Raw genomic sequence first — 20,461 nt, forward strand, 5'->3', positions numbered from 1 at the left:
CCGAAACCACTGAAAACCGGACCACCTCGTACATTTTAATTTTAAATCCCTCTACTTCTCCTCCGTTTAATATCTGGATATAAGCGGAATCGAGGCGAATGAGTCTCGAAGAGGAACCCTAGATTTGTGCTCCGGATTCGGTTTCTAGGGTTCCGATCATTCGGCGTGGAGATGGAGATCTTGAGCAAGCTCCGGAATTTGGATGCGTACCCCAAAGTGAACGAGGATTTCTATAGCCGGACTCTCTCGGGGGGTCTCATCACGATCGTATCGTCCATCGCGATTCTCCTCTTGTTCTTGTCCGAGATCCGTGAGTTCTTGCCCTTGCTATATTTTTAGCTAGTTTGTTGTGATTCTGGCACGAAATGTTTGGTCAATTGATGAAATAATGATATTGGAGTTTTGGAGTTATGCGTTGAAATTAGAATGTTGAGGTTTCGAGACTTGGGTTGATCTCTATGCTCCCGTTTTTTGTTAAACGATGGAGTGTGTTGGATTTACCATTCTTTTCCTGTTCTGGTCCGAGATCCGTGGGTTCTTGATGTTACTTTCTTTTTCTTTTTTAACTTGTTTGATGTAATTCTGGTATGAACTGCGTGGCAAACGGTGAATGTTAGGGATATTGGGTTAAAGGATTTATGCATTGCTTTTGGGATGTTGAGGTCTTGAGATTTCAGTCGATCTCACTTTCCTTTAATGTTAGTAATTCCAAATGCGGTCAAATTCTTGATCTTCCTGTCTGTTATCTGTTGAGTGTGCTTTTTCTTTGTTCTTATTTCTAATCAATGAGACTCTTTTTCATTGTGAAATGCAGCATTTGCTTTGTGTCTTTTCTTGGTTAGAGTGTGGAATACAAAAGTGAAAGGTGCCAACTTCAATCATTTGCTTTGTGTTTTTCGTTCAATGGGAGAAGAACCAAGTTCTGCTTCTTGTCCTTGTTGTTGTCATCTGTTCTGACAAGCTGGATTAAGTGTTGAAATTATTATTAGGTGCTGTACTGCTATGAGCCTTACAGAAGATAGTTGACCTTTATATAGCTAGCTATTATAGGTTATGAGAAGCATGTCAGATTGACCAAGTCAACATAGAATATTGGCATCGGCCCAGCTGACCAAGTCAACGTAGAATGTTGGCATATATGAGCTTGATCCCTACCTTGCATTTATAACTCAATTTTACCTCAGACTTTGGATTCAACTTTGCCAATGGATCAATGTGAAAGAACCAATGTTTTAAAAGGCGGCCGCAGATGTCGGCAGTCACCCCACCTCCTAGCGCTAAGGCGGAAGGTGGGTGACAAGGTGGTCTAACATTTTTATATTAAAAAAAATAAAAAAGTATATATAATATATCTATAATTTTAATACTAATTTAAGTGTTAATTACTGATTTACTGTAGCAGTGAAGAAAATAGAAAGCAAAGCTGACGGTGAAAGGGAGAAAGAGAAGGAGATATTGAAGAAGAAGAAGAAGAAAAAGAAAAATCTCGGCCGGGAAGGATCATTTAAAGGGATACCTCAGTTGCCGCCTTGCCGGTTGCTGCTTGGAGCTGTGAAGGGGAAGGCTGTGCTCGCTGCTCAGTGAAGGGATGGCTATGCTCGGCTGCTCGCTTACCAGCGCCGCTCGGAGCCTCGGCGAGACCGAGAGAGGGAGACCAAGAGTGAGGAGAGAATGATGGGATTTTTAGGGCTCAAAGAGATCAAGAGAGAAGAGGCTCGGGGAGATCGAGAGTGAGAGAACGATGGGTTAGTTATTTAAACGGTTAACGGGTTAGCCTCAAGATCCGACTCGATATCGATTTAAACCCAATACCATTGAGCTCTCCCGCAAAACAATTTAGCGGGCCGCTCGGCCCGCTACGCACCTTGGCAGACCACCATGCGATTTGGCGACCTGCCAAGAAGGCCTAGGCGGCCTGGCCGCCAAGCCGAGGCCGCCTGGGCTGTTTGCGGGGTGGTTGGCGTGCCGCCCCGCCATGGCGGCCGCCTTGACCGCTATTTAAAACATTGGAAAGAACTGAACGAATCCATATAACTTTTAGTTATCCAATTAAAGTAGTTACCAAAAACCAAAAGTAATCCAAAGCTTCAGCATCCTATTGCATTTGTACTGTTGTACTCTTACATTATAAGGTTCATATTAGTCTCATCCTAACGAAAGCAACAATTGGAATATCTCTAAACCAATATGACATAATGATGATGCACATTAGCAGATTTTGAAATTTCATGGTTAAAAAGTACAACCTTGTGAATCGAAGAAGCTGGATCGACTCCTGGAGATATGGAGAAAAACTTTGGCTTGACCCTTGCTCAAAGTGAGTTGTTGTTAGTCGGGTTCTTTGCTGATTCAATTTTATATGCATGTGGATTCATTTGTATCTTATTATATATTGATCTGTGATCATAAAACATAGTATGATTCAGTGAATGTCTATTAGGCTGTATTTACTATGGTAGCATAAGCTACTGACCATGCAATCACCAGAAAAGGCGCATTCATTTGAGATGCTAGTTGTGTATATGATGATTGTCTTAAGTAACGAGAAAGATCTTCTCTAATATGTGACATTTGCTATGCTGCTTGTCCACTTAAGAACTGTGTATTAGATGTTGCTAATGTCTGGTAGTTTTTAGTAGGATTATCTTATATCTGATATTATTGCCTGCCTTATTAATTTTCTCTAGATTGTTTTTTTCTCAATATCATGGAATTTTGTGCATTTCAGAAATTTTTGTTTTCATATCCAGTGCATTTACAGCTTGTACTTATACTTTTGCAGGATTATATCTATATTCCGCAACCGACACAAAGCTGATAGTAGATACCTCAAGGGGAGAAAGACTAGGTGTCAATGTTAGTTAAAACATTTGGACCTTGTCAGTTACTAGTTTTCTGTCTTAGAACTCACAACCTGCTCTTCACATCAATTCATTTACTTATATTTGTATTATATATTTCTCAGCTGCATCTGATAGATATGTTCCAATATTTGGACTCGTAAGTCTCTTAAATGTCTTATGAAGCCACTCCTTTTGTTTCTACAACTTGCAGTTGGACTAATATTTGTTTTTCTTACTTTATCATCTCACTGTATAACCACTTTTTGTTATGTTATGGGCTTTGCCAATCCTTGAAAGGGGATTTTCCAGGCATGATAAGGTAGTTTGGTAGAACCAGGATGTAGGGATACTTAATCTTCATATGCATATCTTTTCATTTTTTGTTCATAAAAGCATTGGCCATAATTCAACTTCATTATTGCTGTATACTGATGTTTGCAAGTCATTCTGCAGTTTGATATTGCTTTTCCAACCATTGCTTGTTCACTTCTTGCTGTTGATACCATGGATGTTAGTGGAGAGCAGCATTATGATATAGTATGTATGCACATTTTATCAATACTGTGCTGCTTTTAGCTTCAACCTTCTTGTTCAGATAGTGTCCATCTAACTACTATATTTTGCACATCTTTGTGGACATTTTCTTGCAGAAGCATGACATAATAAAGAAAAGACTTGATTATCTTGGAAATGTAATTGAATCAAGACAGGATGGTGTTGGTGCTCCTAAGGTAATCTCCACAACCTAAAGTGGCACAGACTGGGTGTTATTTAACTTTTTAATTTTATGTAATCAAAATTAGAAACCAAGAATTTTAGGTATTGACAATATGCATAGTTTGTCTTTTTTGAATGAGAAGCTCCTGCCTATAATCAGATATCTCGAGGAAAATATTTTGATATTTGATTTGATATATGAAATACAGTCTTTGAATTGGTTGATGGACACGCTACTATTTAATGCTTGCTGAGGAAGGATCTTGCTCCTATGATCCTTTTTGAACTATAGTGATGTTTTGCTAGTAAAGTGATTTGTTTTCTATCTTTTTGTTTTTTGATACTTCCAAATAGCTCAAGCAACAAGTTCATTGATCCTTCTGTTTTCTCATCGAGAGGTTTTTTTTTTCTCTATAACACTTAACATTGGGGAAAAACTAAATCCCACTCGTTGCGGTCTATAACTTGAGAATTGGTCCTCATTGTTCAATATTTATAACTGAGATTGATGTAGAACGAGAGTATCGAGCAAAAAATGAAGTAACAAAAACCTATGAAATCCACCAATGAGAAATAATTGGCAGCCTTAAAATATAAAATTATTCATTAACATTCAACGAGAACATTTGAAGCCTTTATACATGGGAAAAAACAAAAGAAAAATAGACTAAAAATATCATTACATAAAAACACTAAAATGCCTTCAACATAAAAGTCTCACTCATAACTATCACCTAGCTAAAATGTCACAGGGTCGGCTGCCCTCCTATGCCTGTGCAAGTATACATGTCTTAAAGGTGATGTCTACACCAGCTCTCCCAGGGTGGGAGAAACTCGATTCAATTGAATATGACTAAGGATGGCTTAGGTAGAACTCTAAGAAGTCTGGACCAATTTGTTGTAGCTTTTCTCGAGCAATCTACGTGCTGTCAGAATTCGGATGGTCTCCTTATCAAATTACAATACAATGAACTTCTTTGTATTAGATGCTATATGTTCAACCAAAATAGACTATTTTTCTTTCATGTGGATGGAAAATGAGAAGTGGTAGGTAGTGGGATATGGAGGGGTAAAAATCGGTGTATCATAAGGATCATCTGGGATGGTCAAAAGTGATTTATAAGCAACTAATTTCTCAATATTAAAAGTGGAACTAACTACATGATTAGAACAAATATCAATGATATAAGCATTATGACCTACACGTTTTAATATTTGAAAAAGTCCACCTTTACGAGCTTGCAATTTTCTTGCAGTTCCAAATGGAAATAGTTATTGTCTAACATGAACCATGATATTATCTCCAATATGAAATCCCGTAGCATGTCTATGTAAATTGGCATGTAGTTTATAAGTTCTTCTGCTGACTCAAAGACTCTATAATGAAGTGACATAGGGCGAAGATTTAAAAGTTTACAAGCCTTAAAACCATGGATAATCTCAAATGGCCTCATACTTATTATTCTATTAATGGAGTTATTATATGTAAACTAAGCTATAAGGCCTTGTTTGCTTTGAGTTTAGAGACCCTTTATGAACCAATTTAGGGACCCCTAAACTGGTTTAGTAATCAAACATTTTTATCTTTTTCGTATCTAATTAAGTTTATTCTCTCAAAAATTAAGACTAAGAAATAAGACTAACTCATTGAGTTCGGGGCTTAGTCTCAAATTAAACAAGGCCTAAGAAGAATGAAATCTCAATGTGATCAATTATGAGACACCGTAAAAGATTCTCTAAAATATGATTCACAACCTTTGACCATCAGTTTGAGGGTAGTAACCTATCAAAAATAATTTCATGCCCACCATGTACCGCAATATTTTTTAGAAGTAACTCATAAATAGAACGTCACGATTCGATACGATAGTCTTAAGCAAGTCATATATTTTGACTAGATGGTCGAAATATAGTTTAATAACATTTGAGGCATTAGAAGTTTTAGTACAGGAAATAAAATGAGCCATTTAAAAAACAGTTTATGACCACAAAGATAGAGTCATGATTTCGAAAGGTACATGGTAAACTAAGTATAAAATTCATGCACACATTTTACCACAAACAATTTGGTACAACTAGCAAAGTGTACATCGTAGTGTCTTGGCTAGGTGACACGTTCAACACTGACAGATTAACTTGGCTATATTACTTTTGGGGCTTGGCCAATGAAATTGGCGTTCAATCTCCTCGATGGTCGAAATTGCTTGAAATGACCCAAAAAGTCACCGGCTTGAATTTTTTAAACTAAAAAGTCACGTACAGATGTACGAGATATACAGAGTTTGTTGGCCTTAAATTAATACCCTTCTTGAAGGGAAGGACTAATCAGAGATATGATCAAGTCATTTACTAGAGGTATGCTCTTCGAAGTCAGGGCATCCAATGTACTTTTCGTTTAGTTTGTGAGATACAATAATTCAATATTTATGATGGAAATGAGTCAACCCTTCAACTAAGTGCATCAATCGCTGTATTTTTTATTCTAGCCTTATGCTTGAGCACAAATGTATATTCCTATAAGAATTCATTCCTGTGACCGTGCTTGGTGTGGAGCTTTTTTTGAGAATTGAGATATCAAAGGGTTTCATGGACAGAGTAAAGGTTTATGATGTGTAAACCCTTTTTGTTAGCTACAATTTTTACTTTCCATGTTAATCAATTTAGGATACAAAGGATTAATCTTGATCTTTATGTCTTCAAAATGGAAGCATAGTTTCAAGCGTCCAAAAATGTTCACGTCTTGATCAAAGAGCTAATGCGACCTAAGATGATATATACCCACGTCTACTGGTATAATGTCGCACCAAATATTTTATTTGTAAAGAAGGAATTGGATAATGACTGATATCGCTCATTGATGGTAATAGATGAGTTATTGACCATACTTCGTTAAGGTTTGGATGAGGAGTAGGCTTTTATTTTTAAGTGGACGCAACAACAAAAGAAATTGTATTAATGCAACTACCACTGTGGATGGCTGTGTCGGCCGGCACTTGTAGTGCCAGTTGTGTTACGACAGTTTGCACGGGGTGTGCCAGTGGTAGACCCCTCGTATCGAGCCGTGCCATCCGGCACGACCGCATGCTGGTCATTGTGCCATGTGGAGCCATTTATTTATTTATTTTCATTATTCATTACTTAAATCAATTGATTAATTGATCATTTAGAAGGCTTAGATAAAATTAATGACGGTGAGACTAGAGATGATAATGGTGATGGTGATGGTAATAATGACAAGACTTAGTTTGGTGGTGGTGATGATGGATATAAGACAAGCGTCCTGTTACACAACCTTCTCAGAGTTTGTAAGTAGCAGGACATCAATAGAGGATCGCATACAAGATGATATGAATTCATCATTTTTTATTATATCAATCACAGCCACCAGAACCACAACACCATTATCATACTCTATATCCACAATCTGCATATGTTTATGGTGTGCTTGTGCTTGTGTCGGTACCCGTGCTAGTGTCAGTGTTGGTCGTTCCCGTGCATGTTCAATATCCATATCATATCATAGGAAAATTATAAAATGTGAGATGTTACAATGAGCAATATTATTAGCGGATGAGTTTTAAAGAATATCGACAGTATTTAACGTAAAATTCTCGTGTTATTCTTGTGCCAGCAAGTAAAATCGTTGATCTTTCTTGTCATTCTACATTCAACTAGATACTAGTTTTAATTATTGAACTATTATCAATTAATATTATGTATTCAATTTTATTATAGAATCTTCTATCATTAATATTAGTTTTATTGAATTTATTCAGTCATGTTATGTGTTGAATAATATTTATATTTAAATGTTGCTTTATTTTTAATAAAATAGGTCATTGACAAAAGTAATCTAAAAATAAAACCCTACAATATAGGTTCTAATACATATATTTAAATCGAAAATCAAATATTTATATATCAAAAATCTAAAAATATTTTTAAATATCCGAAAAAAATTTATTAAAAATATTATAAATGCGTGCCAGTGGCACGATCATTTACCACCTATGTATAATATCCAACATAATATTGATCTAGTTTTCGGTGCCTCTCATTGCAACTTGTCACACTAGCTAATGAGTCTCACTGAACATGATGAGCTACAACGTCAATTAGATGAGCTTTTAAGAAAATGGTTTATTCACGAGAGCTTGAGTCCTTGTATTTTTCCTACCTTACACCTAAGAAAGACGATCTGTGGCACATGTGTGTTGATAGTTGAGCTATTAATTAGATAATGGTCAACTATCATTTTCCAATTTCTCAACTTGACGACATGCTCTATATGATGGATTGAGTCATGATCAATGATTTAAAAAAATTTTGAGGCAAGCACTCGCCGTAGGTGGAGAGGTTGAGTGAGCTATTCGTATTGGAGGGAAATGCATGTTCAACACATGTTTATCTTTTCCTCACTTAACCACAACAATATAAATTCCAATCACCACCAAGAGAGAGCTTTCTCTCCCATCTCAAGCAAGGCGACAACAGAACCAAAGCAACACAACCAGAACGAAAAGCTACTAAGCTCTCTCTCTCTCATCTTTTTTTTTCCGGCATCTTCATTGCGCTCATTGTTGGCAGCACTAGCGTCGTTCATCACTGCAATTAGTGGTGGCGTTCGTCACTATAATATTTATATTTTTGAATTATGCTTTATTTTAAGCTTGATTTAATTAAAGTTTGAAATTACTTATTGATCAGCTCATTTAGGCTCGGGCTCGGCTCAAGCTTAAAATTAGCTCAAATTGAAATAGTTTTAGTTTAAGCTTGGTCATAAATTTAGGCTTGAAATTATTTTTAATTCAAGTTTGATCAAAGCTTTGATGAAGCTCGGCTTGATTACAACCCTAGATATTATAGCATCAAAGATTATAGAGAATATTGTTGCATGGTTATCTGACTTAGAAACAAATAAAGAGGAGGTATTCCTTGGCTTTGGGTGCTCGCCCAAACTCCAACTTAGTGCCTAGGTGGTACATGAACCATTGGTTGCCCATGTGCTGCCTAGAGTCTTTTAATGCATTGGTCATGATATTCTCTAAAATCGAATTGAAGAGTGGTTATTATCAAGTTAGATTTCTCCCGGGAGTTAAATGGAAGATTACTTTCAAAATGAATAATTGTTTGTGCAAATGGTTGGTAATCCTTTTAGGGATTTTTGATGCACCGAGCATATTCATGCAAGTCATGACACAAGTGCTCTGACTTTTCATGAGCAAATTTTTAGTGGTATATTTTGATGACATCAATATAACTAGCTGAAGGAGCAATATTTGGATCATTTCCGACAAGTCTGTCTCCCCAATTGTATTGTCAACTTCTATCCCAATGGAAAAGAGTTCTTTCTCGTGGATCAAGTTATTTTTTTAGATTTGTAATTTAGTTTGAATCTGCTTTGATCCCCAGGAGAACAAAGTGATTGTCGATTGGTCTGAGCCACAAAATATCGACAATGTTTTCAATTTTCATTGGCTCGTTATGTTTTATAGATATTTTATTCATGGGTTCAATAAATAATGTCTCCGATTACTGAAAATCAAGAGAGGTGATTTTCAGTGGTCATGATCTAGAAATAAAGCTATTGAGGAAGTCATGAGAAGGATGGTGAAAGCTCCTATGATGCATCTTCATGACTTCTCTAAAACCTTTGAGGTGGAATGTGATGTCTTTAGAAATGGAATATGTGGCGTCTTTAGCCAAGAACATCATCCGGTTGCTTATTTTAGCGAGAAGCTAAATGAGGCCAAATGAAGGTACTCCACATATGACACATTTGTGGCAAGACGTGAGTATAGATTTTATATTTGGTTTATAACTTACCTTTCGAGAACACAACCCAATCTTTGTGGCTGAAGACCATTCTATAAAATGGCTAAATTTATTCTCCATACTACAACTTTGTGACTCCTCAAATGTTGTTGAACTGTATTTCAACCATCTAGTCAGGCTATATGACTTATATAAGACTATCGTATCGAAGTGTGACGTTTGGTTTTTGAGTTACTGATGGAAAATATATGGCATATGGTGAGCACAAAATTAAAATTTTCAAAATCTTACAACCCTCAAACTAATGGTCAGACATAGGTTATCAAGACAACTGTGGTCTTGAAAATCTTTTACTATATCATGAGTGATCATAACAAGAATTGGGGGTTCATTATTCTTAAATCTCAGTTTGCATATAACAACTCCATTAATGAGATTATAGGTATGAGAGCATTTGAGATTATCCATGGTTTTAAGACTCATAAATATTTAAATCTTTTCTTATGTCGCATCATTCTAGAGTCTCTGAGTTCGCAGAAGAATTTGCGCATTCATATTCTTTTATTACATTAATAGATCATTGAGCGAATCAAAATTAGTAAACGTTAATAAAAACTATAAACTAACTTATATAGACATACTAAGGAATTCATATTGAAGGTTATGTCATGTTTTGTGTTAGACCTTAGATTTCCATTTGGAACTGTAAAGAAGTTGCAAGCCTGTAATGGTAGATGTTTCAAAATATTGAAACATGTAGGATCTGATGCTTGTCTTATCGATATTCTCTCTGATTATTGTATTTGTTCTATTTTTAATATCGAGGGCTTAGTTGCTTATAAACCTTTTTTGACCATCTCAGGTTGCCTTTATAATGCAACTACTTCAACCCCTCTAGATATGCACTTCCCATTTTCCATCCATACCAAAGAAAAAGATAGAGGCTGTTTTGGATAAAAGATTATATCTAATACCGAAGGAGTTCATCATTTCTTAAAGACTGTCTAGATTTTGACGGCACATGGATTACTTGAGAGGAGCTATAACAGATCAATATAGACATCTTAGAGTTCTATTGGAGCTGCTCTCAATCTCACTTGACTGAGTCGAATTTCTCCCACCTCGTAAGAGCTGATGTGGTCACCTTTAGATATGTATTCTCGCATAGGCGCCGAAGGGCAGCCCACTTAGTAGCACTCTAGCTGGGTGATAGGTCATGAGAAAGGGACTTTTATGTTTAGGGCATTTTTGGTCTTTTTATGTTAGGGTATTTTGGTGTATTTTTCATTTGTTATTTTCCTCTATATAAAGACTTGAGATGTTCTTGTTGAAGGGTAATGAATAATTTGATATTTTGAGATTTGTCTATTCTTTCTTGTTGGTGAATTCTACGACTTTTGTTATTTTGTTATTCACTCAATACTCTCATTCTACAGTATACCCATCATCTTTTTTCCTCTATAATTTGACCCCCTCAATTATTCAAAATCATCAAAGCCTTTAATGGTATTAACAAAAATTACTAAATGGTTATTATACCCCTAAAAATTTATATTTTTTCTTAAGTCATCTGTTGAACACCTTTCACACAACATAAAAACACTTACTCTCATGACAAATCGTTCACCACCGTTAGGATCATGATGGTCTAGAGGATGATGTGGTGATGGTGGTGGGATTTATATATAGGGCTATAATTTGGGAGGAGGTGCATGGTAGGGAGTTTAAAAAGAGGGGAAAAAGTGAGGTGTTGAGGCCCATGCCATGAAGAGACCGATAGATGTTTGTGGTGGTGATGGTGGTGGTGGTATTTATTTAGGATTAGGGTTTGGGAAAATAGGAGAAGGACAAGAGGTTGAAGAAGAGTGTATTTTTGTTTACAATTAAGTTTTGTGGCAATTTTCTGTTAGAAATCCTAACATCAAACTAATAGAAAAACTTATTTTGTAATTTTAAATAGTTAAGAGGGTCAAAGTGTAATTAACCTAAAGATTACTCTGTTGCAAAAGTTGTAGGGAGTAATATTAAGAAATTGGGAACCATAAGACCTACGTTATACCATACCAAACTGCTAGGGCCAAATCCTATGCATACCACAAGATGTTTTAGGATATGTCCTTTAACATTCTCAGAGAATACTTGGGAATTATTTGGAAACTAAGAAGTTACTTTTGTAACAATATATTCTATATATTGTTACAAAAGAAATGGGAAGCCAACCAACCCCCTTTTATTATAGCATTTAGTGATCTAGTTATTTTACTATATCAAAAGAAATTATTATGGAAGGAGATCCCTCTTAACATGAATGGCAACCATTTGTAAGTGAAATTTAAGGGACGGTGCAGAATTGTTTAACATGGTACTGACAAGCTTGGCTTGAAGCTTGAGCTTTAAAAATAAATCTGTTTCAGACTACCAACTAGTTTCATTTGAAATGCATTGGTTTTGGGTAGTATCAACCAAAACTATGTGTAGGCTGAACCAGTTTGTGCTGAAACTCCGAATTTAATTGAAATTAATGGTACATGTTAAGTTTTGGTCTAACTTGTATTACTATAGCTGGCTATGACTTAAAGTCAGAACCTTGACAATCTTGGTTGAGAAAAGGGGTGGATGAACAGGCTTCTTGCTAGCTAACATCATTCATTCTTAAGATGCTAAGCGTGCCATGGGAGTCTGTACCATCATCATTATGCTTCAGGCCTTCACTTTTCATGTATTTCATGTGCATGTGGCCACTCACTTCATGTCTCAGAGTGGATTTTACCTGTCTCCACTTTAAGATGGCACATGAAAAACTCCAAGGAGTCTCCATCCCTATCTACTTATTCACACCTACACTTTTCACTGAAGTTCCATCTTTTGCTCCCTTCACTCCCTTCTTCACTCTATAGTCAATTCTATCTTCAGATATATTCTTCTTATTCTTGAGGCTTACTCTTGAAGAGAGCTTCAATGTTCAACCTTCAATTTCCAACCTTCTTTCACTTCCTCTGGCTCTGCAAGTTTTCCATATCCAATATTTCATGCAGTTAAGAGGTCTTAATTGTGGTGGCTCAGTCTTGAGAAGTATGCTCGTCATGGTTAACATCTTTGGTTGACAAAAGAGATTATCATAGTATTGTTTTGTTTTGAATTTTGATCCTGGTATCTTATCTTTCATCTTTCCATTCTAGTTCTCCATGTCAAGCTAAGTAAAATTCCATGCCTCTTGAATCTTAGAAGACTAGATATATGATACTTGTGTTGGATTTATTGGGCCTTGTGGAAAAGACATTCCTGTGGATGCTATTTGTATAAGTTTCTCACAAAAGACTTGCACGAGCATAGTAGTTTTCTTGAAGTATTCCTTGAATAATTATAATTCACCTCGATCTGTCAACTAAACAGGAAACCTGAAAAGATTATTTGTTAGATGGATTATGTTGTTGAACTTATCAGTTTCTTCTTCTTTATGTTGATTTATATCAGTATGTCAATTAGGTACATCTACCTATACCTACATTCTCTTTTACCTCATACTGTAAAGCATTTTTCTGATCTTAGCTTTTATTCATGTTTTAGATTGAAAGGCCTTTACAGAGACATGGCGGAAGACTTGATCACAATGAGAGTTACTGTGGTTCTTGTTATGGTGCAGAAGCGGTATGCTCCTTCATTCACATAAGATTTCCTTATTATTCATTTATTCTGTCTTGTCAATTCTGTAATCTTCTGCAAGACATATGCTGTCTCCTCTACGGCGATTGACAAAATCTGTTAACTTCATGCCATCTCTTAATTTAGTAAAACAAAGTTTCTTTTTATTTTTTCTTTCTACTATTCAGTCAGATGATGATTGCTGTAACTCATGCGAGGAAGTCCGTGAAGCATACCGGAAAAAAGGTTGGGGAGTCACAAATCCGGATCTAATTGACCAGGTGTGCTGAAGGTTTGAAGTAAACTTTGTCTATATTTGTACTTTTTTAATGACCGGAACATCTCTTTTCAATGTAATATCTCATCAATAAGGTCGAGTTTGGTAGACGTCAAAATAACTTCCTGGATATCCTCTGTCAATCATCAGAAAGTAATTGAATCTTGTGATCCAAATGGGTATTTAATTGTAGACAGTATAAGAGTCTGATCTCCCTAGACTTAAGATATTTTTGACACTATTAATTGTGGTTCTGACGGATATCAATCCTAGGTCTAAGTATTACGTATGCCTCTCATTAACCAATAGCAACAACAATTAAGCTATTCTGTATGTATAAAAGGCATAGTTCACAGTTAGGGCTCATATTGATGTTCATGGGCTCTCTCTAATTAAAGACATGGATTTGTATCATGTTCAACTCTATGCAAGGTTCTCTACAAAATCATGTATTCTCATATATTTTGGTCCTCTCTCCCTCTCATGACAGCTATATTTGAATAAAATCACTTACATGTATCGATGTACATGTGTCTCACTTATTTAACTTATACCCCTAGATTGTATTGTATACAATAATGTACCTATAAAATTTTATTTTCAGGACTTAATAGTAAACTCACTGAAATCATCCAATGACTTGGGTACCTGCTATTTGGATCCTTTCTCCATTTTGGCCTAGATTTTGGTGACTCTCAATATATTATATGACGAAGCATGATAACAGAGGACTATGTGATTTATATTCTTCTAAGATTCCATTTTTATAGGATTTTATTTTTAATTATACTCTTGCCGGTGTCAATGTTTCTAAATTGCTACCTATTCTTTTTATTAGTAGTGTTAGCCCTTTTCCAAGTGCTTGTTAGTTTGAGGCTTCCTGTAATTGTACTGGGCGGACAAATCAAATGTTGTCACAGCCAGTCTCTTGCTATTTCTCTGATCGTGTCAATGATCATAATACTTGTAGCTTTCCTGTTTCACCCTTGTGGTGGGCAGATTATCAAACAATTAGTTTCTATTTTGGTACGTAGTGTGGTTCCAAGTCTTTTTATGTACAAATTTTAATGCAACATATATGCAGTGCAAGAGAGAGGGCTTCATACAGAAGATAAAAGATGAACAGGGCGAAGGTTGCAACATCCATGGATTCTTAGAAGTAAATAAAGTAGCTGGAAATTTTCACTTTGCCCCTGGAAAAGGCTTCCACCAATCCTTCAATTTTCTGCAAGATCTATTGAACTTTCAACCAGAAAATTATAACGTCAGTACAGTAAACTTTTGTATTTGTATTGTCTAGTACATAACTTGAGGAAGCATATCTATGAGCTTTTCTACTTGGTTCTCTACATTTATCTTTGACGTCAGTATGTCTAATCTCTTTTTTCTTTGGCAAAAACCAGATTAGCCACAAAATAAATAAACTAGCATTTGGAATAGAGTTCCCAGGTGTTGTAAATCCGCTTGATGGGTAAGTTACACAATCATCTTATAATTCAATTCATTTGCTTTTTTGTATGCAACAGTATTCTCTTTTAATGGCACCTGATTTTAATGAGCTCTTCAGTGTACAGTGGATGCATCCAACGTCGTCTGGGATGTATCAATATTTTATCAAAGTAAGCACGAACTTTGTATCTTTTATCTATTTAATGTGAAATTTACTTTTATCTTTGTGTTCAGTGATCAACATTACTTTCGGATTCTTATGTGCAACTTTTGCCATTAGTTGTCATTGGTAGTGAGAGTGTTTGCTTTTATTGTTTGAAGAAAAACTATTTCATAAATTTTAGTAGTACTGTTACATAATGATGCTTTCTATATGACGTTGTATGTGTTGGTCAAGCATCAATGCTGATTATTTACTGATGTTCAGGTTGTTCCTACCATCTATACTGATATTACAGGACGCAAAATTCACACAAATCAGGTAAAGTATTTCTTGAGTATTTGTCCAGAAGCAAAGTGTTATGCTTAACTTTTCTCACTCCTTTTTGCAGTTTTCAGTGACAGAGCACTTTAGAGATACCGTGGGATATCCAAAGCCTCCTCCTGGAGTATACTTCTTTTACGAATTTTCACCAATTAAGGTAAGAATATAAGATGGACAGTAGGATTACATGATTGTTTCTGAAATTGTAATGTTACAGTATTGTTTCGCAAAATTCAGAGACAGTAATAGTTGCCTCGTGGCAACAGCTGGTAGCACAATGTACTGTTATCATGTGGTTTATCAGGTTGTAGGTACACTGTAAAATTTAAGGGAAATCGTATACGTAAACAAATAATAACATAGGGGTGCTATCTGGATGGTGTAATCATAAAAAGGTCGAGTGACATCCAATGGTATAATGATTTTTTGATATGAAGGTTGGTTAAATACTAATTTTATCACAAAATGTAGGTATAACTCAGAAAGTCGGAAGTCATTTAAAATTTTCTTTTATATGTTAAAAGATGGAATCAGTCAACTGAATTCTTGTTTGTGTTTCTAGTAAAAATCTGAAGAGGTTTTATCTATTCTAGTCCTTGGAGGAAAAAGTAGAAACTATCAAGTGATCGATGAGCTTCTCATATGTTTCGAAAAGGCTGGGCCTGGAATTAAAGTTTTCAAAAATGGGATATGTACTTGCACAGATGTCTAATTATTTGAATTTACAGTCATTCAGGTAAGTCATATTTCCTTTAAGAAAATATACTTCATCACAAACTCGGTAAATTTTTGCATGTATGCGGACAGTTTGTTATAGGATGACATGTTGCAAATATCTTGCTTTGTTTTGATCAGGTTAGCCTGATAGTCCATTTTTTTGCAAAGCCGACAGAAACTTCTATATCGGGATATATTTTCTTTGTTTTCCTGTTTTTCTTTTACATTTTCTTTTTATGACCTTTTCCTTGCTAAGATGTGAGTTGCTTAAGCATTGTGGCATTGAATTTAATGTTATCTATTGATTGTTGTGTTTGCAGGTGCTTTATACAGAGGGAAATACTTCACTGCTTCACTTCTTGACAAATGTTTGCGCTATAGTTGGAGGTTGTTTTGTTACCCATCAGCGCCTTTTGCTACAATTCATTTGATTATGTTTAAATAATAAAGAAAGTAGATTTAAGTTAAGCCAGAAAAAATAACAAATTTCACCTCACATTCACCTCATCGACGAATTATAAGCATTACTTAACCAGAAAGTATCATCTTTCTTTTCATTCACCATTGCCCATTGGTTAAGCATTGGTTTGTGTGATTTAGGTTAATATGTTAGAATAGTTAATATGAATGAGAATAACTGAAGTTCCTTTTGTTGTCAATGTTACCAGGCATTTTCACGGTTGCTGGGATTGTTGATTCTTTTATCTATCATGGTCATCGGGCAATTAAGAAGAAGATGGAGCTTGGGAAGTATGGGTAATTCGCCGTTCTTCATGATATGATGTCCCTACTTTAAAGAGATAGAAAGAGGGAGAGCATTAATGGTCAGAAATGAATGTGATATATTTATGACTCTTGAGATATGGACGCCTGCATATCAGGTCTCCTTTCCTCTAACGTCGATGTGTAAACTTATGGCTGTTTATTTAAGTGGAACAAATGTTCACAAATACATATGATGCTGCAGATTATACGTGATTTTGTAATGGTTTATAATGCTAGTGTCATGCTGAGACTTCGTCTCTGGCATTACATATAACAAATGTTGGTAGACGTGTAGTGTAAGAGGAGATGTATATCGTGATTATTATGATTAGTGCCATTTGTGGACTTTTGTGATTTAATTATATTTATTTTTTTAATTTAACATATAAAATTAAATGTATATTTTATTATAATAAGAAAACAGATGATTTACATGTGGATTGCATAGTAGAGTTTATTATTGATTGAAAAATTAAATTGCAAAAGTTTGTTGGAGCATTTATTCTAGCTTCAGATGAATGAATTACTTATGTTGCTGAAAAGAGGTAAATCTTCAAACATATATTATTCCAAAAATATATCACGTATGGGAATTGTATACTTTTGCAGTCACTTGCGAGAAATTGGATACACAATTCGCTGTCTCACAGAAGTATGGTCTATATTTGCTTATATTCCTTGATAGCTCTGAATCTATGAACTAAATAAATGCATTTCGTAATGATTTTTTGATCGATAAATAATATGCCATGCCCCCAACATGGTTTATTTTTTCACCTATTGAGTGTACAAGACCTATATAAAAACTCTTTTTTTTTATTTTAAACTGTCCTCTCTCTCCCTCCTAAAGCAGTAACCCAGTCATTCTAGCATGATTTGCAGCCCTCACTGCAGCCCAGTGTAACTACTGTTTACCATAGCCCAAAATCTAATATTTTTTTTTGTCGAATCGGTGAACTCCTAGGGTCCGTTTGGTTTCACCGAACGGACCCTAGGAGTTCGCGGCAAGTAAAGGGGGGGCCCAGTTAACGAACCTCTCTTTCCCTCCTCCCTCGGATTTCGCGGCAAGTAAACATACCACGCGTTCACCTTCGACTTCGCGAATAGATTACGATTTCCCGATTCCAATAAACCAATGAAACCCTAGAATCTCTCTCTTTCTCTCTCCCTTCTCATGGATCCCTGCGACCCCCAAAACCGCAAGTTGTAATCCAATTTCCCGCCTCGTCACATCATATGGGTCTTTCTTTCAATCCCTCTTTTGAATTCGTTGATGGATCACTACAAAACCCTAGGGGTTCGCCGCGACGCGAGCAAGGAAGAGATCAAGGAGGCGTTTAGGAGTCTGGCTCTTAGATTCCACCCGGACAAGCACTCTCAATCCTCCAAGGAGGTCAGGGACGGCGCTTCTGCTCGCTTTAAGCAGGCCTCGGAGGCTTATGAGGTCTTGATCGATGAGAGGAAGAAATCCAAATATGACCTTGGATTTTCGAGTAGGAGAGGTGCGTCGTCTTCTTCATCTTACTACTATGGGGCACGGCAGTATGGTTATGGTTATGGTTATGGGGGTGGTGGGAGTTCTAGGAGGCCTCCTCAAAGAGATGGTGGCGTGGGGATGGATATGGAGTTCTTGTTGAGGTTTGTGACGAGGAAGGGGTTTCTTCTCAATGTCGCTTTTGCCAGGTAATTTGCAATGCTTTAGATTCTATTTTGTTCTTGATAAATCGAAATGCATAATTTTGTTTCATTGTATTATGTTACATGCAGTTCTTTTCAAATCTAGAATATGGTTCTTGCTGATATTATGCTGGGTTGATTTGGATGAATACTTTGAGCTGATTGGGACTATGGAGAATATTTGTTCCTTAAGAAACATAGTTTCACATATTGTATAACTATTTATCCCAATTTTACTCATCCATTCCTATGTAAAACCTCAAGCAATGGTTTTTGCAAGTAGGCTGCATGTGCCAGTCCTTGCAACATGATTCAATGCCAAAATTACCTGTTTCGCAGACCTCAATTTATCAGGCTTCAAGACAGCCGTAAAGAAATGATATAGAAAGAGATCAAGTATTCAAGTGTATAATAAGGATAAAGACAGGAAAGAAGCTAATGCCGTCTAGGTAAAGTGATTTGGTGCAAAGTTGAGAATTTGTAGTTTTTCATTTATGGAAGGTCGTCGTTTGATACATCACATGTTTGACCATCATTTCTTTACAAATTACAATCTTTGTTTCTATCATATGATTCCTGATATTTCTGAGTATGAAGATTAACTAACTACTGTGCACCATGGAGAAGTAGAAAATAGAAGACAGTCAGACACCAACATATTATGGTGATATATTCTTCTTTACAGTGTCTTGTTAGGTGGAGCAGTTTTTATTGAGAGAAGCCTAGAAGAGCTCTGGAGAATGAACAACTCTGGGGTAAACATCTTTCAGAATTCTTATGTCATGCCTATTGACATTGATTTGCAAAGCAAAGTGTACCTCTTTTCCATGTTAGGTTTATATTTACACATTTTACATACATACATATTCATACATGCCCACACAAAATATTATCAGTTTAATTTTTATTAACATATTAGATTTCCATAAACCTTTAGAAGAATCAAAAGAACAGAAGGTTACAAAAAAGGTATTAAGTACCTATTAGACATGTCATATATTGTTACTTAGGCGAGTAATACTGAATTCCGAATAAGCTAAATCAAGAATGCATCTACTAAATGGAAACGATAGACAGTAAGTTAGCATTTATGAAGATGTATATGTTATACTAAGAGTGTTATAGCTACGCATCAACATTCCGACATTACCTAATATATGGCTTAACTCGTTACCTAGTACTCACCAGATTTGGGGCATTCTCTGGTACAGGAGCCTTATGATGTTTCTGCAAATGAATAAGAGAAGTTGCTGTGAAGGAACACGAAATTTGTTATCTTTAGTTCTTGCTATGCAAATTGTGACACTTTAAAATGTCCCATATATCAGCATTGACAAATGTACTTATAGTGACATGTAGTTGGCTTGGTCTGTAATCCATGCATTAAATTAATTGATAGTATTGCAGTCTTCAATGGATTTAAGCTATCTGCGACAAAAAAAAAAAAAAAGCATGCCAAACTGGTCATGCCAAAATGGAGAGGGGCATAAAAGGTTGTGCCAAACTGGATAATTCATGCTAGAATTGTGATCCTGAGTCCTGACTTTGAGAAAAATTACAGAAAATGATGATCATTGTCTTTTGCATGCAGAAATCGTTTGAAGAAGCAATGGAGTCCATTGAAAAGGTTAAGATACAGAAGGAGAACAGCCCAGGCTCGTAAAGAATGTCCTCATAAAAATGTCAAGACTAAGTTCTACGGATGCTTGAACAAGTTCTTTTCCACCTAATTTTCTGTCTGATGTACAATTCTATTGTATCTGTAATTAGTCTCTTGTATTATATCATAGAAATCTCCAAATCCTTTCCAAAATAAATGTATATACTGTATGTTTATCAATGGTTTATAAGCACCAACTTTGATAGTTTATGTTTCTAGAGACTACCAGTCATCACTGGATTGCCAGAACACAATTAATCATCAAGGAAGTCTTTAGTTAATTTACAGAAAGAATGTAAATTTAGTTTAAGCTTGATGTCTTAAAGCATATGTACAGGGAGAAGACGCTCATAGTAGTCGGAGAAGAGAATAGAACTAAGCGATTCATTTATGGAACTAAAGTAAACCAACTTTATCTTAATAACTTATAGGGTTAAGTTATATCTAGAACTCAT

General features: G+C 35.7%; 2 protein-coding genes across 4 annotated transcripts; both read left to right on the forward strand.

Annotated features, from left to right (window-relative positions):
- Positions 1-14: 14 nt before the first annotated feature.
- Positions 15-17,028, forward strand: LOC140790634 (uncharacterized). Of its 2 annotated transcripts, none has more exons than XM_073140790.1 (13): positions 15-310; positions 2,783-2,856; positions 3,297-3,380; positions 3,494-3,574; positions 12,903-12,983; positions 13,166-13,258; positions 14,339-14,518; positions 14,658-14,725; positions 14,822-14,873; positions 15,131-15,184; positions 15,255-15,344; positions 16,225-16,291; positions 16,573-17,028. In XM_073140790.1, exons 1-13 carry the CDS (start codon positions 172-174, stop codon positions 16,662-16,664), a joined length of 1,155 nt encoding a protein of 384 aa, XP_072996891.1. In that variant the 5' UTR covers positions 15-171; the 3' UTR covers positions 16,665-17,028. The 2 variants fall into 2 exon arrangements, with proteins under 2 accessions (XP_072996891.1, XP_072996892.1); XM_073140791.1 differs by lacking the exon at positions 15-310 and adding an exon at positions 2,184-2,317.
- Positions 17,029-17,723: 695 nt separating this feature from the next.
- On the forward strand, positions 17,724-20,216 carry LOC140790165 (chaperone protein dnaJ 72). 2 transcript variants are annotated; one of them, XM_073140116.1, is made up of 3 exons: positions 17,724-18,352; positions 19,032-19,101; positions 19,938-20,216. In XM_073140116.1, the coding sequence occupies exons 1-3, from the start codon at positions 17,943-17,945 to the stop codon at positions 20,007-20,009; spliced, it is 552 nt and encodes a 183-aa protein (XP_072996217.1). In that variant the 5' UTR covers positions 17,724-17,942; the 3' UTR covers positions 20,010-20,216. The 2 variants fall into 2 exon arrangements, with proteins under 2 accessions (XP_072996217.1, XP_072996218.1); XM_073140117.1 differs by lacking the exon at positions 19,032-19,101 and having other exon boundaries at positions 17,769-18,352.
- The last annotated feature ends 245 nt before the right edge of the window (positions 20,217-20,461 follow it).

This window comes from Typha latifolia, chromosome 6, assembly GCF_019914945.1.
Source record: "Typha latifolia isolate L0001 chromosome 6, TyphaL0001v2, whole genome shotgun sequence".
NCBI classification, from domain to species: domain Eukaryota; kingdom Viridiplantae; phylum Streptophyta; class Magnoliopsida; order Poales; family Typhaceae; genus Typha; species Typha latifolia.

What these genes read in the sequence shown, in the direction of transcription:
- LOC140790634 (XM_073140790.1), top strand. Translation starts at nt 172, where the DNA reads ATGGAGATCTTGAGCAAGCTCCGGAATTTGGATGCGTACCCCAAAGTG. An exon ending in GAGAAAGACTAGGTGTCAAT is followed by an intron (nt 2,857 to 3,296) that starts GTTAGTTAAAAC and finishes GTCATTCTGCAG; the next exon opens with TTTGATATTGCTTTTCCAAC. An exon ending in GAGAGCAGCATTATGATATA is followed by an intron (nt 3,381 to 3,493) that starts GTATGTATGCAC and finishes ATTTTCTTGCAG; the next exon opens with AAGCATGACATAATAAAGAA.
- LOC140790165 (XM_073140116.1), top strand. Translation starts at nt 17,943, where the DNA reads ATGGATCACTACAAAACCCTAGGGGTTCGCCGCGACGCGAGCAAGGAA. An exon ending in CTCAATGTCGCTTTTGCCAG is followed by an intron (nt 18,353 to 19,031) that starts GTAATTTGCAAT and finishes TCTTCTTTACAG; the next exon opens with TGTCTTGTTAGGTGGAGCAG. An exon ending in GGAGAATGAACAACTCTGGG is followed by an intron (nt 19,102 to 19,937) that starts GTAAACATCTTT and finishes TTTTGCATGCAG; the next exon opens with AAATCGTTTGAAGAAGCAAT.